Source organism: Empidonax traillii, unplaced genomic scaffold, assembly GCF_003031625.1.
Source record: "Empidonax traillii isolate 1590-97213 ecotype Southwest subspecies unplaced genomic scaffold, ASM303162v1 scaffold767:size301186, whole genome shotgun sequence".
Classification (NCBI taxonomy): Eukaryota; Metazoa; Chordata; class Aves; order Passeriformes; family Tyrannidae; genus Empidonax; species Empidonax traillii.
Window position 1 is genome coordinate 167,374 of NW_020955960.1, and position 18,766 is coordinate 186,139.

Sequence of the window (18,766 nt, forward strand, 5' to 3'; positions counted from 1 at the left end):
TTGGCAAATCAAGGGATGTCTCTGTCCCAAGGAGGGAGTTAACTTGCACCCCTGCCTCTCATCTGTAATTTAAAGGAGTTGTGAACAAGCTAAATATATACTTGGCTCAATGGATTTGTGAAAGCCAGTGAAAGCTGGAAATGGATCCAGTGAAAGCCACTGGATGGTGAGGGTGAGTTTAGTTATTTGGGCATGAAACAACAATTTAGAGCCCTGTATTGCTGTGTAAAACTCTAGTGGAAACATGCTGTAAAAACTGTTTATGGTGGATGCCAACACTTTAAACACATCTGCTGCACTGTAAGATGCAGTGGTGCAGCATTTCGCATTTTATCGTATTGTTAACCCTATTTATTTAACCCCATAAGCGATTTCACTTCTGGTACCCATAAATGGCTTTGGTTTCCTTCTTTTTGAAATCCCTCTTTCTCTTGCGTTTCAGAGTCCCAACCCGTTGCTCACCTTCAGCGTCAAGACCCATGACCGCATATACTACATGGTTGCCCCTTCGCCAGAAGCCATGAGGATATGGATGGATGTCATCGTCACGGGCGCTGAAGGCTACACCCACTTCATGCTGTAGGAAAAGGGGAGCAGTAGGGCATATTGCAATAACCTAACCAATGAAGTTAGCCATATGTAGTGAAAGCTGAAGAGCCAGTGAGTACCCTGCAATGTCCTCCTTATGATGTGCACCCGAAACCTCAGACTGAGGGGGGTTTACAAATGCACTGAAAAGGGGGGGGCTGTGACCTGTTTTAGTTGATATTTATAGGAACGGAAGAGCTAAAGCTGTTGAGAGAATCGTAGTGCTCCAAAAACGGATAATCGGGCAGTTTTCATTACAGCATCTGGATTCAGTGACAAGTTTCTACAAATTCTCTTACATAGAGAATTGCCTTCGTAAACTCATACTGAACAGTTTACAAATCTGTGTGTTGTCATCAGTATGCAAAAATTCTAGTACTGGAACAAAAAAGGTGTAATAAGCATATATTTTAATATGCAGCATTTGACATTTCTAGATGATTAGGTGATTTTTTAAAAAAACTTTTAATCAAGTGTTTTGTAAAAATACAAACAAAAAAAAGCAACCCTAAGGTACACACAATTCTTGCCTTAGTAGTTAAGTGTCACAACAGAGCCAAAGAGTTATAAGATTCCAGTATCATAATGTCTTCATATTGTTAGTTCTACTTAACTTTCTGTAAGGGGACAGTGCCAAATTCCTTCATGACTTTTAATGTAATTAAATTGTTAGGATATTCTGCGTGTTCAGGCACTCAGAGGCACTAACTGTATGTTTAAATTCTGCATCTATGGAGCTTGACAAAAAAAGAGAAGGATAGCCTTATAAAGATGCAGTTTTTTTCCACAAGGATGTTAAATGAAACACGTGTATTAACTTCCTCGTAAGGAAGGGTTTTTTTAATCTTCACTGTTGAATAGGACGAGCTGATTCTGGACCCTACAGCAATTTTCTTTTATGTAGTAAGGTCCCAGTGTGGTTCTAATCTTACTCTGTGCCAAGTGAACCCTCTACTGCAATCTCTCAAACACTGCCCACCTTGAAGCCAGGACCACAATCTCTACCTGTCTAAATTCTTTGGAGCCAGGTTCTCAGCCCCAGAGAGTAGGTTTGTTGTTTTTGTTTAATGTATATCTGCACATAATAATGCTGTCAAATAGAATAGAAAGAGAGAGGCAAGTCCTAAGAGTTTACACTAAGCAGTATATGAATAAAAACCCTGAAAATTGTAAGTAGCAGGGATTGAGATTCCTAAAACAACAAAAACACTGAGGATGCAGTGGTCTCCCACTTTAAAATCGCTTCCAAGTCCTTGACTAATATTGCAAAATTGTAAATTATTTAATTGCACTGAACTTCAAGAAAGTCTTTTGTATTATGACTTTAAAGAGGTTCAGTTTCTGTAATCAAAACTTACGTGCTCTGTGGTTTGTGTACTAGAAGAAAGCACATTAGCCTTCTTTTTTTCTTGATGAAAAGTTAATGGCTTTTGGTGGAACAAACTGAAAGCAGAATAGAAGTATGCTGGCAGAATATTTTTTTTTATATTTTTTAAACCCTATATCTAATGACAGGGTTGAATTTTTTCTGGTATACACAGGTGATGTGGTTGCTCTAGCATGACAAACATCAGTTTTGACTTGACTCATGAAAGAAGGGACTGTTATCACAAGCTAATTGTTATCATGTTGCAGATCACAGCCTGTAATCCATGATTTAAAAACACTATCAGAAATAAATTGGTTTTGTTTATACAGTTATTATTTTTCCCTGATGTATCTTGATTTTACTCCTTAGTATCGTTATAAAGGTTTTCTAATAATAATTTTTGTATCCTGCATGATGAAATGAAGGCATTTCAATAAACATTTTTAAAAATACACTTGTTTCAAATATTTTCTTGCTGCTTTATCTTGAGACGTTTCTGGTTGTCTGTTAAATAGTCATATACAGTTGTGCAAGCAATAATGTGTTTCATAGTAATGCTTAATTGAGCTTTTCCCTGTGTTTCCCCATCAAAGAGCTATGGAAAACAATCTTTCAGATGGCAGTGAAATTAGGAGTGTGGTCTGTTTACTGCATGTATATAGTATATTACCTTTTTCATTTTTTTTATGAGTCTGTTTGAAAAATTTATCACCAGATTTGGATATAGACAATCTTTTTTGTTTTATCTGCAAACTAGAAACTGCTGAAGTTTGAGGATTTCCCAGTTTTCACAGTATTTGACTTAGACATGACTTGAATTGCAGGAATTATTAGCTTGTTGTGGAAGTCCATGCAGTTTATTATTTATTCCTTTTTTATTTCTGATTTATTTCATTTCTGTTCGCAGTCATCTTCGTGAAGTGTGATGGACTTTGTAGTGGTGGACATCAGGACACTGTAAGCAAAGAAGGGTGGTAGGCACCATGTTTTATGATCAGTCTTCCAGCTCTCCAAGCTTAACTCCCATGGGAGTCAAGCCCCCGCTTACCCTGAAAGATCTTGGGTAATTGCAAACCATGTAGGCTGCATTTTAAAAACCTCAGCTGCTGTATCCCATGACCTACAGGTGCTGGCCTGGCTGGTTGGACTCGATCTTGGAGATCTTTTCCAACCTGAATGATTCAGCAGTCCTGTGATTACTTTCTTCCTTTCTGGGTGTCTGCCAAGGCCTGTATCTAAAAGGGTACGGTGAAGAAGGACCTTGTTTTGGCTACTGTGCCCATACAGCTAAGGCTGAGGAGAGCAGGTGAGGCGGTGTGAGCCTGTTCGGGCACCCAGCAGGCTGACAAACAGCCATGCAGCGATGCCGCTGGAGAGATGACTGAGGGAGGTAAGATGATGTTGCAAATGTCCTTTCTGGCTGACTGTAAGGGGCAGGTAATTAGTGCAATACTTTTTATATATATATATATTACAAAATGTATCCTAACAGATACAGAGCCCTACATACAGAGAGGCAACCTGAGGTACAGGTGCATCCAGCCTTGCCTGGTACAGAGGCGCTCGAGGAGGGTGCCCTCTCCAGAACACAGAGTCACAGAATGGGTGATGTTGGAAGGAACCACAGTGGACCAGCTGGTCCAGCCTTCCTGCTCAAGCAGGGTCATCCCAGAGCGCATGGCATAGGATTGCGTCCAGACAGTTCTTGCATGTCTCCAGTCAGGGAGACGCCTCACCTTCTCTGGACAATCCGTTCCAGTGTGTGGTCACCGGCACAGAAAAGTTCTTCCCCATGTTCAAGTGGAACTCCTGCGCATCAGTTTCTGCCTGTTGCCTCTCATCCTAGTGCTTGGCATCACCGAGAAGAGCCTGGCTTCATCCTCCTAGCATCTCCTCCTCAGGTATTTATGCCCATTAATGAGGTCCCCTCTCGTCCGCTTCTCCTCGAGGCTGCACAGGCCCAGCTCCCTCGGCTTCTCCTTGTAACAAAGATGCTGCAGCCCCTCAATCACGTTTTGTTGCCCTCCGCTAGACCTGCTCCAGGAGCTCCGTGTTTCTCTCTCCTCAGGAGCCCGGCGCTGTCCGCGAACCTGCAGGTACCGCCTCACCGGGCACCTCCCGGCTCCCCGCCCGCCTCACGGCCGGGGCGGGGCGGCGCCTGCGCGGGCGGCGGCCATGGCGGCCATGGCGGGAGCGCTGTGGGCGCTGGTGCGGGGCGGCCGCGCTGCCTCGGCCGTGGCGGTGCCGCTGTCGCCGCCGAGCGCGGCCCGGGGGCTCCCGGGTAAGGGCAGGGCCCCGGGGAGCTCGGAGGAGAAGGGGTATCAGCCGCAGGGCAGCGGATGTGGGCCGGTGCCGGCTGTGCTGGCCGCGGGGCGGTGCTCGGGAGCAAACACCCCTTCAGCGCCGTGTCTATCGGGGACGGCCCGGGCGCGTCCTCCGGGGTTGGGGTGGGATTGTTAAAATTCGCTCTCCTCCGAGGGACGGCGCTCCTGACGGGTTTCTCTTCCCCTCGCCCGCCCTGCCCGGGGGCGGGTCGGTGTCTGTGCACAGGGTAGGGCAGGGCAGCTGCTTTCCCGCGTTTGTTCTGCGGGCTCTGAGCAACTTCTGCCCCTGCTGCGTTTTGGAGAGCTGGGAATCGGTGTGCCAGTTCGTCTGCTTGGGTGTGAAACGTGCCTGCGGGCAAAGCTTCCCCAAGCACCTGAAAAACTCTGCTGGCATCCACTCCTGAGTGGGACGGTCCCCTGCCAGAACACGTAGTGCCCCCCGCGCCTTTTTGCTCTTCCAGATTCTGTGCTTGTCTGACTTGTTGAGTTTATTCATTGCCTTAAATTTGACAGAAAAGGTGATGAACCTCATCTGAGGCTGCTCAGTGAGTAAAATTTACTTGCCGCTAAGGGTGCGCATTTTGTAGCTGCACTAAAATAACTACAGTGGGATTTTGCTGCTGTTTTTTCTCCCTTTCTGTGGGATTATAACGATAACATGAGCAGAGCGTCTGATTGATTGAGTGTGTCATCAGTTACACATCCACATTTATTCACACACATGAAAAGTTTAACAACAACCAGAGCCCCCCAGACCCCTTGAATGCAGTGTCTCTGATTGTGACAAAACAGAACTCAGGGCTGCACTGCGATGCTCTCGGGGTCTAGTGTTGCAGTATTTATCCTGTTACTGGGATTTATCCTGTTACACCAGGAAGCCCTGCAGCATTATATCGGGTTGCGTAGTTTCTGTACCCCGCTGCTGAAGAACTCGTCTTCTAATCTACAAATTAAGAGTATCAAAGTCTTAGGAGACTTGACCAAGCTTTTAATTTAACAAATTACCTTGCTGAGTGGGATAATAGAGTGGATTAAGTCTCCATAACACCTCTCTGTGAATTACTTGTTCCTCACCCGCAGCAGATGTACAGTTGCCTGCTAAAGTTAGATTAAATACTGTAGCAGCTGTTGAGATCAGCATAGTTATTAATTAGTTAACATTTCCTTTGTTAATCCTATTTTCTTGTTTGAAATTCACTTATAGGGTGGTGGTTGATGTTTATAATGTGAATAACGGAGTCCAACCTAGTGTTTGTTTTCTAAATGTGTCTCATTTGTTATTTTGAAGTAAAGCAGAACAAAATAATTTTAAGTTTATACCAATAGGAAAGCTTCTCACTCTTGTAAGTGTTGCAGATTTCTTTGACAGAATTTGCACAAAATTATTTTTAATTATTTAAATATTTGCAAACTGCTTAGGGTTGCAAAGTGCTTTTTTTCATTCTGAATAAACAGAACATTCTAAGTACTGGAATAACGTAACCTTTCCAGTGAGAATACACCAAACCATGCAATGGGATATCTTTTGGAAAAGCATAAGAAAATCACAGCTCTACAGAGGTCAATTGTGTTTCTTCTTATGGGATGTCTTTAATGTGTTACTCTGTGTTTACAGAATGTGGAGCTGTGCTTCATATCTGAGAAAACAGCTGATGTTATGATAGCAAAGTGTTAAAATTACTCTTTTTTTTCAGTGTTCCTGGCAATATTCTTTAACTTAAGCAGAACAGCTGTTGACGATATCATGAAAAGGGCTAGATGTTACTTATTTCATTTGGTTTTAAGTAGTGCTAATGTTGTGTTTTGTTCCCTTAACTTTAAAAAGTTAGTCACAACATTCTTTCCCAATTCTTGATTTTGAACTTTCCCACCGTACCTCTCCATATATATGGTGTGGGTCCAGGATTTTGATACAGCTGCAGTTTTGCCCTTCAGTTTTAATTTTCATGAAAATTTGTCAGCTCATGTACTTGCAAACTTAACATTGCACGGCATACTCGTCCCAAAATTATACTTTTTTGAAATCCAGAAAAAAAAACAAAAAAGCTGAAATAAAAAGTTAAAAGAAGCAGATAAAAAAATCTTACAATTTCTTGTGAAGAGAGTAAATGCCTTCAAGGTAGTATAAAACATGAGGACAAGATGAAGTCTAGGAAATCTTAGCATTTGTCTTCAGTCAACCACTGTGCTAATTGCTGAGTGAACTCCGTGTATGGTTGGCATTTAATAAGTTGAGAATGAATCAGAGTTGGCTTTCCCTCTCAGGTTCATCAGTACTTGTCAGTCATTAAAAAGTACAGGAGGTGGTTTTTTTTTTCTTCTTGAGCCAAAATATCGTTTTCACATAATGTGCCCATATTTCCTGAACCCTAGGGTTGTAAAATACTAATATTTCTGCCAAGGTTATCATGATGTTTCTACTAAATAGCTCTTTTTATTAGTTTGCAGGCTGAAGTCATCAGTCAGCTTTCTTACTCGACCTGATCGACCAAATCTTGCTTATCACAAACTAAAAGGCAGGAATCCAGGGGTTATTTTCCTCCCAGGCTTTAATTCAAATATGAATGGCGAGAAAGCAACTGCCCTTGAAGACTTCTGCAAATCACTAGGTCATTCCTTCATCAGGTACATGTGGAGTGTTGTTCTTCAGAAATGTAAACTCTGGCATTCGGATTGGAATGCATCCAGTGCTGTAGATAAGCTAAGAAGTCTTTCTTCTGTTTCCAAACTTAGGATTTCTGTCTGTCGGGAGACTGAGGTAAATCGAGAGAATGTATTCTGAAAGTAATTCAGAAAACTCTCTAATAGATTTCTGTAGTCTAGCCAGTGCTACATGTTACAATCAGGGTACAGGCACAGCAATGAAAAAGGAAGGACCTGGAGTTCTCTTTTTTTTCAAGTTACCACTGTCAGCATGGTCCTTACCTACTGAGTCTGACTAATTTACCCCGTGTCTTCTGTGGTTTTGGAAGAACATGCTGGTGGTCGAAGATGCCATCCTCTGATAGACTAGGCTGAATGCTGACTGTGCTAAATCTTCCTGTTTGGGTACAGTGTTTGAAAGAGAGTTTGTACATTTTAAAAATACCTTTAAAATTGAAGTATTTGGGATTTTTTTTTATCTGTAAGAAAAATTGTCTATTCTTGTAAGTTATGATGATATCAAATTATAAGAGAACACTGCATCACTTAGTTGCATATGCTGTATTTAAACCTCTTTCTGTGCGATTTCTGGTGCAAGTAATAAGCGGGACCAAGTAAGAAAATATTTAATGTGGTGTCTTGTCCGCTGCTTAATTTGATTAAACAGTAGTGTTAAGCTAGTGTCTGTGTTGCTCTGGACAGTACCGTGACTTTCATTTTGATGGTTACTTTTACAGATTTGATTATACGGGATGTGGAAGTTCAGATGGTAACTTTGAGGAGTGTACAGTTGGGAAGTGGAGAAAAGATGTTCTGTCTATACTGGATGAACTTACAGATGGACCACAGGTAATATTTTATTTTAAATCCTTTTTTTTTCCCCTCGAGGTAGAACATTTATCAAAGGTATGCCATAACAGCTCTGGTCGACAGTAGCTTCTGCTGAACAACTGACACTTGCTCACTTTCAAGCTGAATCATTTGAGAGGTCGTATTTGCAGAACCTTTTTTGCAAGCAGGTAGATTATAAAATCACAGAAGCATGGGTTGGCAGGACCTCCCAGAGGCTGTTTATTAGAACCTCCTGCTCAGAGCAAGGCTGTCATCCCAGAGAGTCTGAGAAAGCCTCATGATGGAGGTGCCACCTGACAGGGGACTGGGAACTGTTCCAGTGCAGTGCAGCCCTCTTAAGAAAAAGTGTGTCACTGTCCCATGCTGGCACATTAATTAAAGGATTTGCAGGAAGGTTACAAGCTATGTAAATAGCTATGATTAAATAGCTTTAAAAAGATGTCAAGCAGAAGCAGTATTTGACTTCTTCACTTACTTTAGAAATTACTGTGAGAAACTTGGAATCTCCTTCAGTCTGGAAATACCTAGTGTTTTGTTTAAAACAATTTTGTATTACGAATTACATTTGTTTACTTCTTTTGCTGCACTGAGCCTTTCCCATGTGCATTTATTTTAAGAAGGAAACGTAAAGTATGCATGTGATACTGAATTGTTTCAACTCTCATTTTGTTTTCAGTGTTTCAGTCTCAGACAGCAATAACCAGCCATGCCAAACAGAATAATAAATACCAGATCTTGTGGTGCTTACTCAGGCAAAATTTCCACTGGAGGTGACAGCAGTTCTGCCTGGGTAAGGACAGCAGGATTATGCCCAAGGTTTCAGTAGTTAAACAAAGTGAAAACTGATACTTTGTAAAAGGAAAAAAAATTTATCAGCCCCTTTCCCTGTAAAACATTATATTTTCTTCTCCTTTTTAAATTTTTTTTTCAGATTCTGGTGGGCTCCAGTATGGGTGGGTGGCTGATGCTCCATGCTGCAATAGCACGCCCAGATAAAGTAGCTGCTCTGGTTGGAGTAGCTGTAGCAGCAGACCACCTTGTAACAAGTTTCAAGAGGCTTCCGATTGAGGTAAGTGTAGATGGTTGGCTTTTGTGCAGTCTAAAAATCCATCAGCTGTTTAAGAAACCCTGTTGTTCAAACTGTGCCTTTCCTGCAGATTTGCAGTTAAGTTTTCTGTGTAGTGGAAGTAAGCTAAAAATTTACATTAATCTAAAAGTCTGCAAAATGCTGTTTATTGTAGTATGAGACTGATGTGAGCACTACCCAGAATGTGTTTATATTGCTGTGCCGTATGGGAGGTGAAGTCAGACCCCTGCTGTTAGCAGTCCATTACATTTCAGCCCTGAATATCTTATATTTACATTGAAATTGAATCCTTGTGCTTTCAAGGATGGAGAAGTAGCTACTAATGTATTTGACATGAGGTTGGATGAGAAGAGTATGACATAGGTTGTGGGTGTAGTAAGGAAATAATTCACATCAGTGTGTTTGTAAAGACTGTAAGGTTTAGGAGTGGGAACTGCCTTTCTGTGTTTCTTCTCTGATGATAATGTCCAATCTTTAGGAAATTAAATCAGGCGTTATATGGCAATAAATAAGTTGTGCATTAGAATAATTAAAATATTTTCCTTCTTTTTTTTGGTTTTTCTCTAATGCACTTTGTAGTGTCAGCATTACTACTTAGGACTAAGGTTAAAAATCTGGAAGTACAAAATTTAGATACAGCAATTGTGCCAATTACTGAAAAGACTGATAAATGGAAAATTCCATTTCCTAGGATTCTCCTTGATTGAGGTTCTGGGAACTGATTGAATCCAAGGAGACTTACTGTTCACAGTGTTTATGCATTTTTTTTTTCTGATAGATTCTGGCTGAGAAACTTAATTTCATTGATGAATTTTACCTAGATTAATTTGCAGCAGAGATGTGCAGAGCATCTTTTGTGACATGGTAGGGGGTTTGTCTTCTCAGGTGCTGTGAGGAGAACAGGAATACACCTTTGCTAATGAAAACAAACAAGGTGAAATCTAGTGATTCAAAGACTATTAGCACTTTTAGAACAGAAATAACTTGAGGCACTCTAAAATACTCCTAACATCTGTCTTGTCTATTCCTTGTCTATTCCTTGCTCTCTTTTTTTATAGGCACAAAAGGAAATAGAAGAAAAAGGCGAATGGAAGTTTCCAACAAAACATAACCAGGAAGGATATTACTCCTTGACGTATGACTTTATCAAAGAAGCAGAAAATCACTGTGTGCTGAATAGTCCCATCCCTATAACTTGTCCCTTACGACTTATTCATGGCATGAAGGATGGTGATGTCCCTTGGCAGATCTCTATGCAAGTTGCTGATCGTGTGCTGAGCAAAGATGTGGATGTTATCCTGCGCAAAATTGGCCAGCATCGGATGAGCGAGAAGGAGGATACCAAACTCCTTGTGAATACTGTTGATGATTTAATTGACAAGCTCTCAACACTAGCATAAGCTGCAGAGTAGCATTAGTGCATGAACTCTATGCCTGACTCTTTTCCTTGAGTAGCAGAAGCCCTGTTCTTAACCAGATGATGGCAGGCCTGTGACTATCACAGTAGGAACTGAGCTTTATCTGCTGTTTTCTTACCTCTGTAATGTAAATACAGGTATTGTATTATTGCTGCATTTGCACACAGTCCAAAGTGTAAAGGAGTGCTGCTCTTGTGTTCAGAATCTCTCTTTCAGCACTTAAACCCTTTTTTTTTTCCACAAATTTCCTACAATTTTGTACTGAAAGCTTGATTAATTTTTGTTACTATTGGCTTGTACAGTAAAACTTTATTTTCACATCTTTGACACCTTTTAATATTCTCCTTTTGCTGTAACGGTATTGTATCTTATGTCTGAAACCATCTGTGCAAGGCAAAATACAACTTGTTTACTGAGGTTAATTATTAGAAATAGTGAATACCATGAAGCACAATAAACAGATTTCAGATAAGTCATTATTTTGTTCTCAAGTACTGTTAAAATTAAAAAGTGGAAGGCACACTCTGATGCTGTGCTTGGGGTACTCTTTAAGAAAGAATTTAACTTCTAAGAATGCAGAGCCTCAAAATTTTGAGACTTGTCTTTGGTTATCAGGAGGGTACATGTTGTCTTCTCCAGGCTGCCTGTTTGTAATAGTTAATTGTGGGCCTCCTGTTAAAGGAACAAAATATAATCTTGGTGTGAACTGAAACTGGATCCATATGGTGACTTTTATAGTAACTTCTTTAAAGTGGGGGTACAGTGCCTAGGGCACCGCTGCCTCTTTCCCATGCCTTGAGAGCTGTAGATTACAGGGAACAGTGTCTTCTGAGTTAGGAATTTGAGCTGCCCAAGTGCAACCCTGAAAAGCTGTAAATGCGATTGGATAGTTCGATGAATCTCGTAATGTGAATCCATAGAATTTAATAGTAAATGGATTTAATTGCAAACATGACTATTGCCTGTTTTTTGTCCAAGAGTACAGTGTCATTCATACACTTGAGAGAGAGGAACTTAGGTGAGAGGATGAAATGATTCGGGCTGGCCCTAATGTGAAAAATCAGTCAAAATTATATAGTTGTTTTTCTGGTTTTATTATTTTAAGTAGTAAATGGCATCACTGTTGTTGCTTTAAAAGATTAAATCTCCTGGGGATATGGTATTTCTAGAGGGTTTTTTTTTTTCAGTTTTAGTTGTGCCACTATTAGTGTGCTCTATGGGCTCTGTTGAGGTAGCAGGTTTTAATTTAAAAAACAAGTAGCTAAAGCAAAAACAAATCCACAGCAAGAACAACCCCCCCATCCCTACATTTCAGATGAGTTTCTGTGAAGTACATTTTTATTTAGGCTTCAGTACTGCAAAAAACAAGAAGCTGTCATGTAAAACATTTAAATTTTGGTATGAGAGTAAAAGATGGCTCTTGCTTAGAAGCAGACTTTCTAATTCAAGCATACCAATTCCCTGACTCAGTCATAGAATCATAGAATGGTTTGGGTTGGAAGGGACCTTGAAGATCATCTGTTTCTATCTCCCCTGCCATGGGCAGGATCACCTTCCACTAGTCCAGATTGCTCAAAGCCCCATCCAGCCTGGCCTTGGACACTTCCAGGGTTGGGGCAGCCACTACTTCTCTTTGCAACCTGAGGTGGGCCTTATGCAGGCAGACCTTTTTCTCGAACTTAACCCTGATAATTTCACTGGTATTTATCTTTGCAAGCATTTTCCTTGTCTTCATGCTGGAAATTACCGGAGTTTTGATTGTTTTCAACTTGGCATGTTCAGATGCCTGAAAGAAAGGGTAGTGATAACCAGGGAGATTTACATCCTACCTCTCACTAGCTCTTGACCTGTCAGGAAGTTCTGACAATCTGGAATAATGTAATATTCACATAGTGTGGTGTCATTCAAAGTTGTTACTGTTATGTCCCCTGATTTAATGCCTGGGGCATTGTTTTTGTCTTTGCCAGTAGATGCCTACATAGTAAGTTATTTTCAGTATTAGTCATGTTTAAAAACAAGTATTTCTTTCCTCTGTAGAAATACTGTATTAAACTAGGGTGTTGTACATTTGGGAAGCTCTGCATGGTGCAAACTTTTTAAGTTCTTTGCAATGAATTCTTATGTTCTGTTTTGGTTTTTTTTATTAACAGCTGATTTGTTGCCAAATACAAAGTATATTTTGTGAATATATAATATACATTTCCTCAGCAATAAGCTTGATTCTCATTAAATAATCAGTGTCTTATGCTTTCAGAGTTTTACCAACTCTGTCTTGTAATGCCTGGGGTGGGGATTGGCTTTCTCCAAATACCCTAATCTATGCCTAATTATTTTCAGTAGTGCACTTAGCTGAATTTGTTAGTATTCTCATTGTGTTTTGCTTTTGGCAGGTCTGAAAAATTACTTTTGGGCTCATCTGTCATTGAGTGTAGTGCGGACATGTCAGGGCTGACACTGCTGTCACAGTACAATGGAACTCTGGACACTAATCAAGCAACTCATCTGCTTGTGTTGTTGATTTTGATCAAACAGTACCACTTGAATAAGCACCTCGAGGTATTTGTCTTCTACATAAAGCTTAAATTACATAATATTAACTTTTGCCGAGGAGTTATAATCGTTCACATTTCACGAGTAAATAACAACAAGCTGTTGTAGCTATGCAGGATGTTTGATTAGCATATCAGAGGAGCAGTAGTTTTCATGTTAAAGAACCACAAGCATTACCAGCTGGCCTTGACTGTCCCTGGTCCTTATCAACATCTTCTTTCCCAATCTGTTGCAAAATCAAACTGCTTGAGATTTAACTGCTAAAACAAACTCTTCTGCCTTCTAAAAAAGAAAAAAAAAAAGGTTGAGGCATGCTTTCCTGTGTTTGGGATTGAACTCTGCAGTGAACCAGTATGTGCTGAAAGTTTCCAAAGGTTATTCAACTTGTCTCCTAATAAACAAGTGCTCTTATTCTGCTTATATTGAGCTGTACTTAGGCAGTTTTAGATACATGTATTTTTATCTTGTTAAATATTCTACTTGTTTTGTCTCTTCTGTTGTTTGGCTTTGTTTATTTTTTTACTTAATTGGTATTAAGTATTTCATGTCGTTTCAGTTCAGTTAACCTATTTTCTCTTGCATCAACACTAAAAGCAAACAAATCAGTGTTCAAAAAAAAAACCCTAGCTGCATAGGCCTCAGAACTAACTCCTGCTGTTTCATTTTTATGTTAATTTTGATTATGTGCTCTCTTGAACATGCTGTTATTCAGTGGGACTAAAAGATTTATGGTACCATACTTTTCATATCAAATTAAAACACGCTTAGAGAGAGACTTTGAACCAGTGATTTGTCTGCAGCTGCTCAAGTATTTTTAATGCTCTGGTCGTGCTGCAATACAGGGTTACAACATTTTCTGAACCACTGCCTCAGTCAGTTTCTACATCAGGTTTATTCTTGTCATTTCTCCTTGGCCCTCATTCTCTCCTCTGTGGCAGGAAAAAAAAAAGCTACAAGTGGAAGGGAAAATCATGTCCTGGGGAGATAGTGAGATTTCCACTTCCTTGGTTTTTAAATTACTTTGTTGTGCTGTTATAAAGAGGCCTACCTTGCGCCATAAGATTTTTTGTTTAAAGTCATGAAAAGTTAAGTTAAACCTGAAGGCTTCCCTGGAAATAGGAGAGGATTATGTGTCTCTGAGATCAGCAGTCTCTGCTTTGAGCTGATGAACAAATTAATTAAGATGTGTGTGAAAGTAAAATTTCACTAAGGCTTGGTGAATATTCATCAGCTGTACAAGGAAGGCATACAGAATTGCACAGATCTCACCCTTCTACCTTTGTTCTCCAGCCCAGCAGGGACAGGAAAGGCAGAGGGAACTCAGCCCTTATGTTAAATAGCAGGCAGCTTGCTAAGTATGCCTCTGTTCTGTAGTGTTTTGCTCCTGGCAAGTGTTTTCTAGGGGAAGAGGTTACTGTTGGGAAAGAGATGCAGAAACAAAGGACAAAAATACACTGCTTATAGATTTACTGTTCAGTTTCTGTAGCTCAGACTGACTGACTGCAGGACCTCATCTCTCTTCAATATGTATTTGCCTAGAACACAATAATGTTACTTACAGCCCTGGCCTTGTAATGGATAAATCTGAATTACAGGACTTACTGCAGTCTGGTTGACCTTGTATTTCTCTTTCAAGTCCTGCATATGATGTTATATGGTCCAATGCTCCTATTCCATTAAAGAGAAAGGGGCGTCCTCCATATGACACAGTAATTGTAGCTTGTGATCTGCTCATGGGTGAGCAAAAGACACGTTCTCAGCCTGCTACAGTCACTTGATTTGTGTTTGGCAAGGGGCTTCAGGCAGCTCTGCATTCAGATTTGGAAGGAAAAGCAAATGGCAGCTCCTAAAACTTCCTGTCCTTTGGTCCCGAAATTAAAATACATATTTAAAATGTTTTCAGGCTAGCACGTGAAAGGTTGTGTTCTTTTTGGGCCTTCTGATCTGCACCACATTGTCCACTGGCCTCCCACGTGGCAACATGAGAAGGTCACTGCTGCCTGTCGGGGTGGAAGCAGGTGCTCATATCTGTGGCAAAGGTATGCTGAACAGTAGCACACTTAGAGTCTGGAGTGATGCAAATGGCCTGCCCAGACTTTAGTCTGGGAAAAGCAGTCCCTGCAGGCTGCCTAGGATCGGGTCTGGTCCTTAGAAGAAGCCTCGCTTTTGAGTTTTAATTGAATATGGTTTGCTGGCAGAAAATGTGCCAGTGTGTGCTAGTCCTTAGAACAGTGACTCTTGAAAAAGTTCCTAACAGCAAAGTTAAATCCCTAACCATAAGAAGCAGCCTTTATTTAGTGAGGGGATTTGATCTTGCTTGTTTGTTTATTTGTAAATCCTGCTGTCTGTTTTGACCTATGTTTCAGAGAAACAAAGATGATACTTCTTTTTTGTCCTACTGGTAAATGTGGTATTGCAGAGTATAATTTTCAAACCAAAGTAGTTCTCAGGAGGTACTGTTTTTGTTGGGGACGAATAAACACTTGGTACAATGAAACTTATTGGTTTTCTTTCAAAGGAGCCTGTCAATCCAGCACAACAGTTAAGAGACTGTGAGAACTAAAATGCACAATTCACCTTCTAGATGACCTTGAATCGTGGGAATGCTGACAATTATTATCCACAGGAATTGCTTTCCAGTGCTAAGTGGTAAGCTGCTAAGCTGCATGGAAGGTGGTCAGTGACTTACCGATTCTAGAAATGCTTCTGGTCATGGTAATCTTGGGAGCTGCCTTGCTCTGTAGGTTGCAGCGTTGGTGCATTCTGTTCTGTCATGCAAATAGGAAGGTCCTTCCTTCCTGAATGACTTTTCTTTTAATCACAAATTCGAGGTGTTCAAACTATGTACTTGCTTGGGGATTAATATCTTCAGAGCTGGCAAAGGAACCTTTTTGCAGGTGAAAGGGAAGATACTTGCTAAAGTTAATGCTTTTATTCTTTTAAGTTCTCTAGATTGTAGATTTCAAAGTAATGGGGAAGTTGGAATTTTTAAAATTAATATTGTCTCCTGGTTCTGATATCTCTGCCACTTGTTTTTGCACAGTTAAGTAGATGGTAATATTCCAGTAGCTACTTTTTTTTTCTATTCTGATTAGTTCTCTTGTGTAGAACATCTCCAGATATCTTACAACAAAGCAAGGCCATGAATAAAACCAAGGATCTGCAGAGCACTTTCCTGCCTTACAACTCCGTGGAAAAGGCTCTGTACTTTCACTGAGCTTGTATTGGACCTGAGCATCCTCTGCAACTCTAGAAAATACGACATCACACATAGAAGTTCATGTCTATTCTCAGGGAGGATCTTTGAGCAGAAACTTCTTCAGAAGTTTTTCTTGTGAAGGGAGGTTCTCTAACCTTTAAAGCTTTGGAAAACTTCCTGGTTTGGTTTGGTTTGTTTGCTTTTTTGTTTTTTTAGCTTAGTTATAAAAGGTCCATTATTGTACAGTGGCACGCCAGGGAAATGGAGCCTGGACTTCCCAGGTATTCTAATTGCTGGATAGCTTTGTGTGATGGGGATTGGCCCAGCATACCTTGTAAGATAGTGCTTTGGAATGGTTGAAATACCAGGCTGTTTCTGAGGAGTAAATCTAGCAAAGGTTAGGGTAAGCTCTGTGTAAGGGTAAGCATAACTTTTCCCTCTGTGTTCCAGTTGGAAGACACTGAAAGCTATTGGGTTACCCTGGATCTAAACATGGGTAGTGAGCTAGTTAATGCCAGTTTTGTTGTTGATGGCATGGATTGTTTATAGATTTAAAAAGATTTTTAATTTTATAGGGTAATATTGTGATTATCTGAAAGCATAAGGTGAGCCACAGTGCTTACAGGCATGAAATGCTGCTTCAGTTATTCAAGCTTCAACTCCATTTTTAGTCATAAATTCCAGTCTTGTGTTGCCAAGAAAAGTGAGAGGACAACATCCATCAGAAGCAATAGGTGAAGTGTTCTAATGGTAGTACCTTTGCAGATGAAAACCTTCCCCTTTCTTCCATAACCCATTTCTAACCATCAGGCTTTAGTATACCTGTGTCTGGCAGGTATATTGTAGGCACATGTACTTGCCATTTCTTAACTTCTGGTTTTGGTGAGCTAAGCAGATAATCTCTCTGAAGCAATTACTGTAAAGGCTCTAATTTTCAATCCTTTGATTACTGGAATAATTACTTCAATGTACCTCACTCTTCCAACACTTTTTTTGGAGAGTGATTGTCAGAACTGAATAAAATATTCCCATTGCTGTTGCTGCACCTCCTGTCCTTTATTCAGCCAAACCCCTCAACCACAGTGTCTTACCCAGCATCTGTGCCCATCTGCTTATCTTCATCACCCTTTGCATTTTTTTTAGCATCTGTTTTGTCGTAGGACAGGGTTCTGCACTCTGAAAGGCACGTTTGTCATGATGGCTGACTTCAACTACAATGAGACATGTTTTTGCCTGCTTCCAGGCAGACTGCCTTCAGGGAGGTTTCTTTATCTTTTTTGTTTTGTTCATCACAGCTCACACGAGCTGGGATCTTCTTAGGAGCTTGGATATTTTTGGTGACTTCTGATAACATATTAAGTAGTTCAGGCCTGGGAACGTATGCTTGTACAAACTGAATAAAATATACACCAGACTGCATCATTACTGATTTTTCAGTTATAGTAATATTACAGTACCTATTAGTTACCAGGTTTATTCTCTAATGTGTCTTGTTGTTTCAGAATCAGCTTAGTTCGCTAATTAGTATGTCATGCCACCTCTAATGTATTACTGAGCTTTTAGTAAATTGCATCAACACTATCATTAAAAAAAAAAAATTATTTCATTGTTTCTCACAGGTTGATGGCATAGAAGCAGGCCAGATGATTTGTTTTGCGGTGCTCTGGAAATATCAGTGAGGGGCTGGTGTTTTTCCAATCCTCTGGAGTTTTCCAGATTTTCAAAGCCTTGTTAAAAATTGATACTGATGGACGAGCTTGCTTTTCAGCTTTCATAGTACAGAATAGTCCCTCGAGAACAGGTTGCATAGCCAACAGCTGTGAAGGGGGAGACCTCTGCTCTGCACCTTCAGGGAGTTAAATTACTCATCCCTGCCCCCAAGTCAGGAAACAGAGTCAGAGACTGATGCAAAGGTAAGTGACTTTCATGAAATCTTAGTGCCAGTGAGCCTGAACACCCCAGTGTGACCAGAAGCAGCGAAGCAACCTCAGTAGTTCCCTTCTAAACAGAAGACCACAAAAAGATCCAAAAATGCAAAATATTATTCTTGGTGGGACTGGCCAAAGAGTGTGAAGCCCAGCCTTTAACAGTTGCTGGAAGGGAAAGGATGTCAAATTCATGTTCTGCCTCTTAGTGTTGCAGCTGCAGCTTGATCCTTCTCTGATCTCCAGACTGGGTTTGAAGCCTTGGTTCCTGCGTATTTGCTGTGCCTTCAACAGCGTGTTCACTGAGGTGGAAAGTGCTCAAGTGGTGGCCCTGTCACGTAGCACTCTCTGAGTTATGTAACCAAGTGTTTCATAGGGGTTTAAAACTACCAGTGCAGAGAAGAGAAAGCACTAAAATGAAATGCCTGTGGAGGACAACAATGAATTCGGTCATCTATTAAATTTTTCATCTCTTGAGTCTGTCAAGCGCAGTAGCATCTGAAGCAGTATAAGTCTGATGATTTCAGGTCTTAAAATGAGAAAGTAATGGATGAAGAGACCATTATGAAACAGATATACAAGAAACTGTATTCCTTTTTCACCTCCTCTTTTTTTTTTTCCATTTCCAAATGCAGCAGGAGGACTTTTCTTGGCAAAACTGATTGTGAATCTACCTCAGGTTTATCAACGTCCTTGCATATCAAGCTGAACATGAATCATTTGCCAAAAAGGAACTATTTTGTACCAGAGTGGATAATACAGCATGAATGAAAGACATTTGACAAAGTCTTATGTAATTCAGAAAGAAGCA

General features: G+C 40.5%; 2 protein-coding genes across 10 annotated transcripts in view; both read left to right on the top strand.

Annotated features, from left to right (window-relative positions):
* The window catches only part of PHLDB2 (pleckstrin homology like domain family B member 2), an 80,992-nt gene extending 78,583 nt beyond the window's left edge, over nt 1-2,409 (top strand). For all 9 annotated transcript variants that reach the window (XM_027901240.1, XM_027901239.1, XM_027901242.1 and 6 more), the window contains one exon: nt 443-2,409. In XM_027901240.1, coding sequence (XP_027757041.1) covers nt 443-583 — 141 coding nt within the window. In that variant the 3' untranslated portion in view covers nt 584-2,409. The remainder of the gene's footprint in view (nt 1-442) is intronic.
* Nucleotides 2,410-4,134: 1,725 nt separating this feature from the next.
* ABHD10 (abhydrolase domain containing 10) lies at nt 4,135-10,993 on the top strand. Its single transcript, XM_027901258.1, has 5 exons — nt 4,135-4,238; nt 6,723-6,906; nt 7,662-7,773; nt 8,708-8,845; nt 9,922-10,993. The coding sequence occupies exons 1-5, from the start codon at nt 4,142-4,144 to the stop codon at nt 10,261-10,263; spliced, it is 873 nt and encodes a 290-aa protein (XP_027757059.1). The 5' UTR covers nt 4,135-4,141; the 3' UTR covers nt 10,264-10,993.
* The last annotated feature ends 7,773 nt before the right edge of the window (nt 10,994-18,766 follow it).

Excerpts from the sequence above, each read along its gene's own strand:
- ABHD10 (XM_027901258.1), top strand. The coding sequence starts at position 4,142 with ATGGCGGGAGCGCTGTGGGCGCTGGTGCGGGGCGGCCGCGCTGCCTCG. Across the intron at positions 6,907-7,661 it reads CTAGGTCATTCCTTCATCAG|ATTTGATTATACGGGATGTG; the intron begins GTACATGTGGAG and ends TTACTTTTACAG. Across the intron at positions 7,774-8,707 it reads AACTTACAGATGGACCACAG|ATTCTGGTGGGCTCCAGTAT; the intron begins GTAATATTTTAT and ends TTTTTTTTTCAG.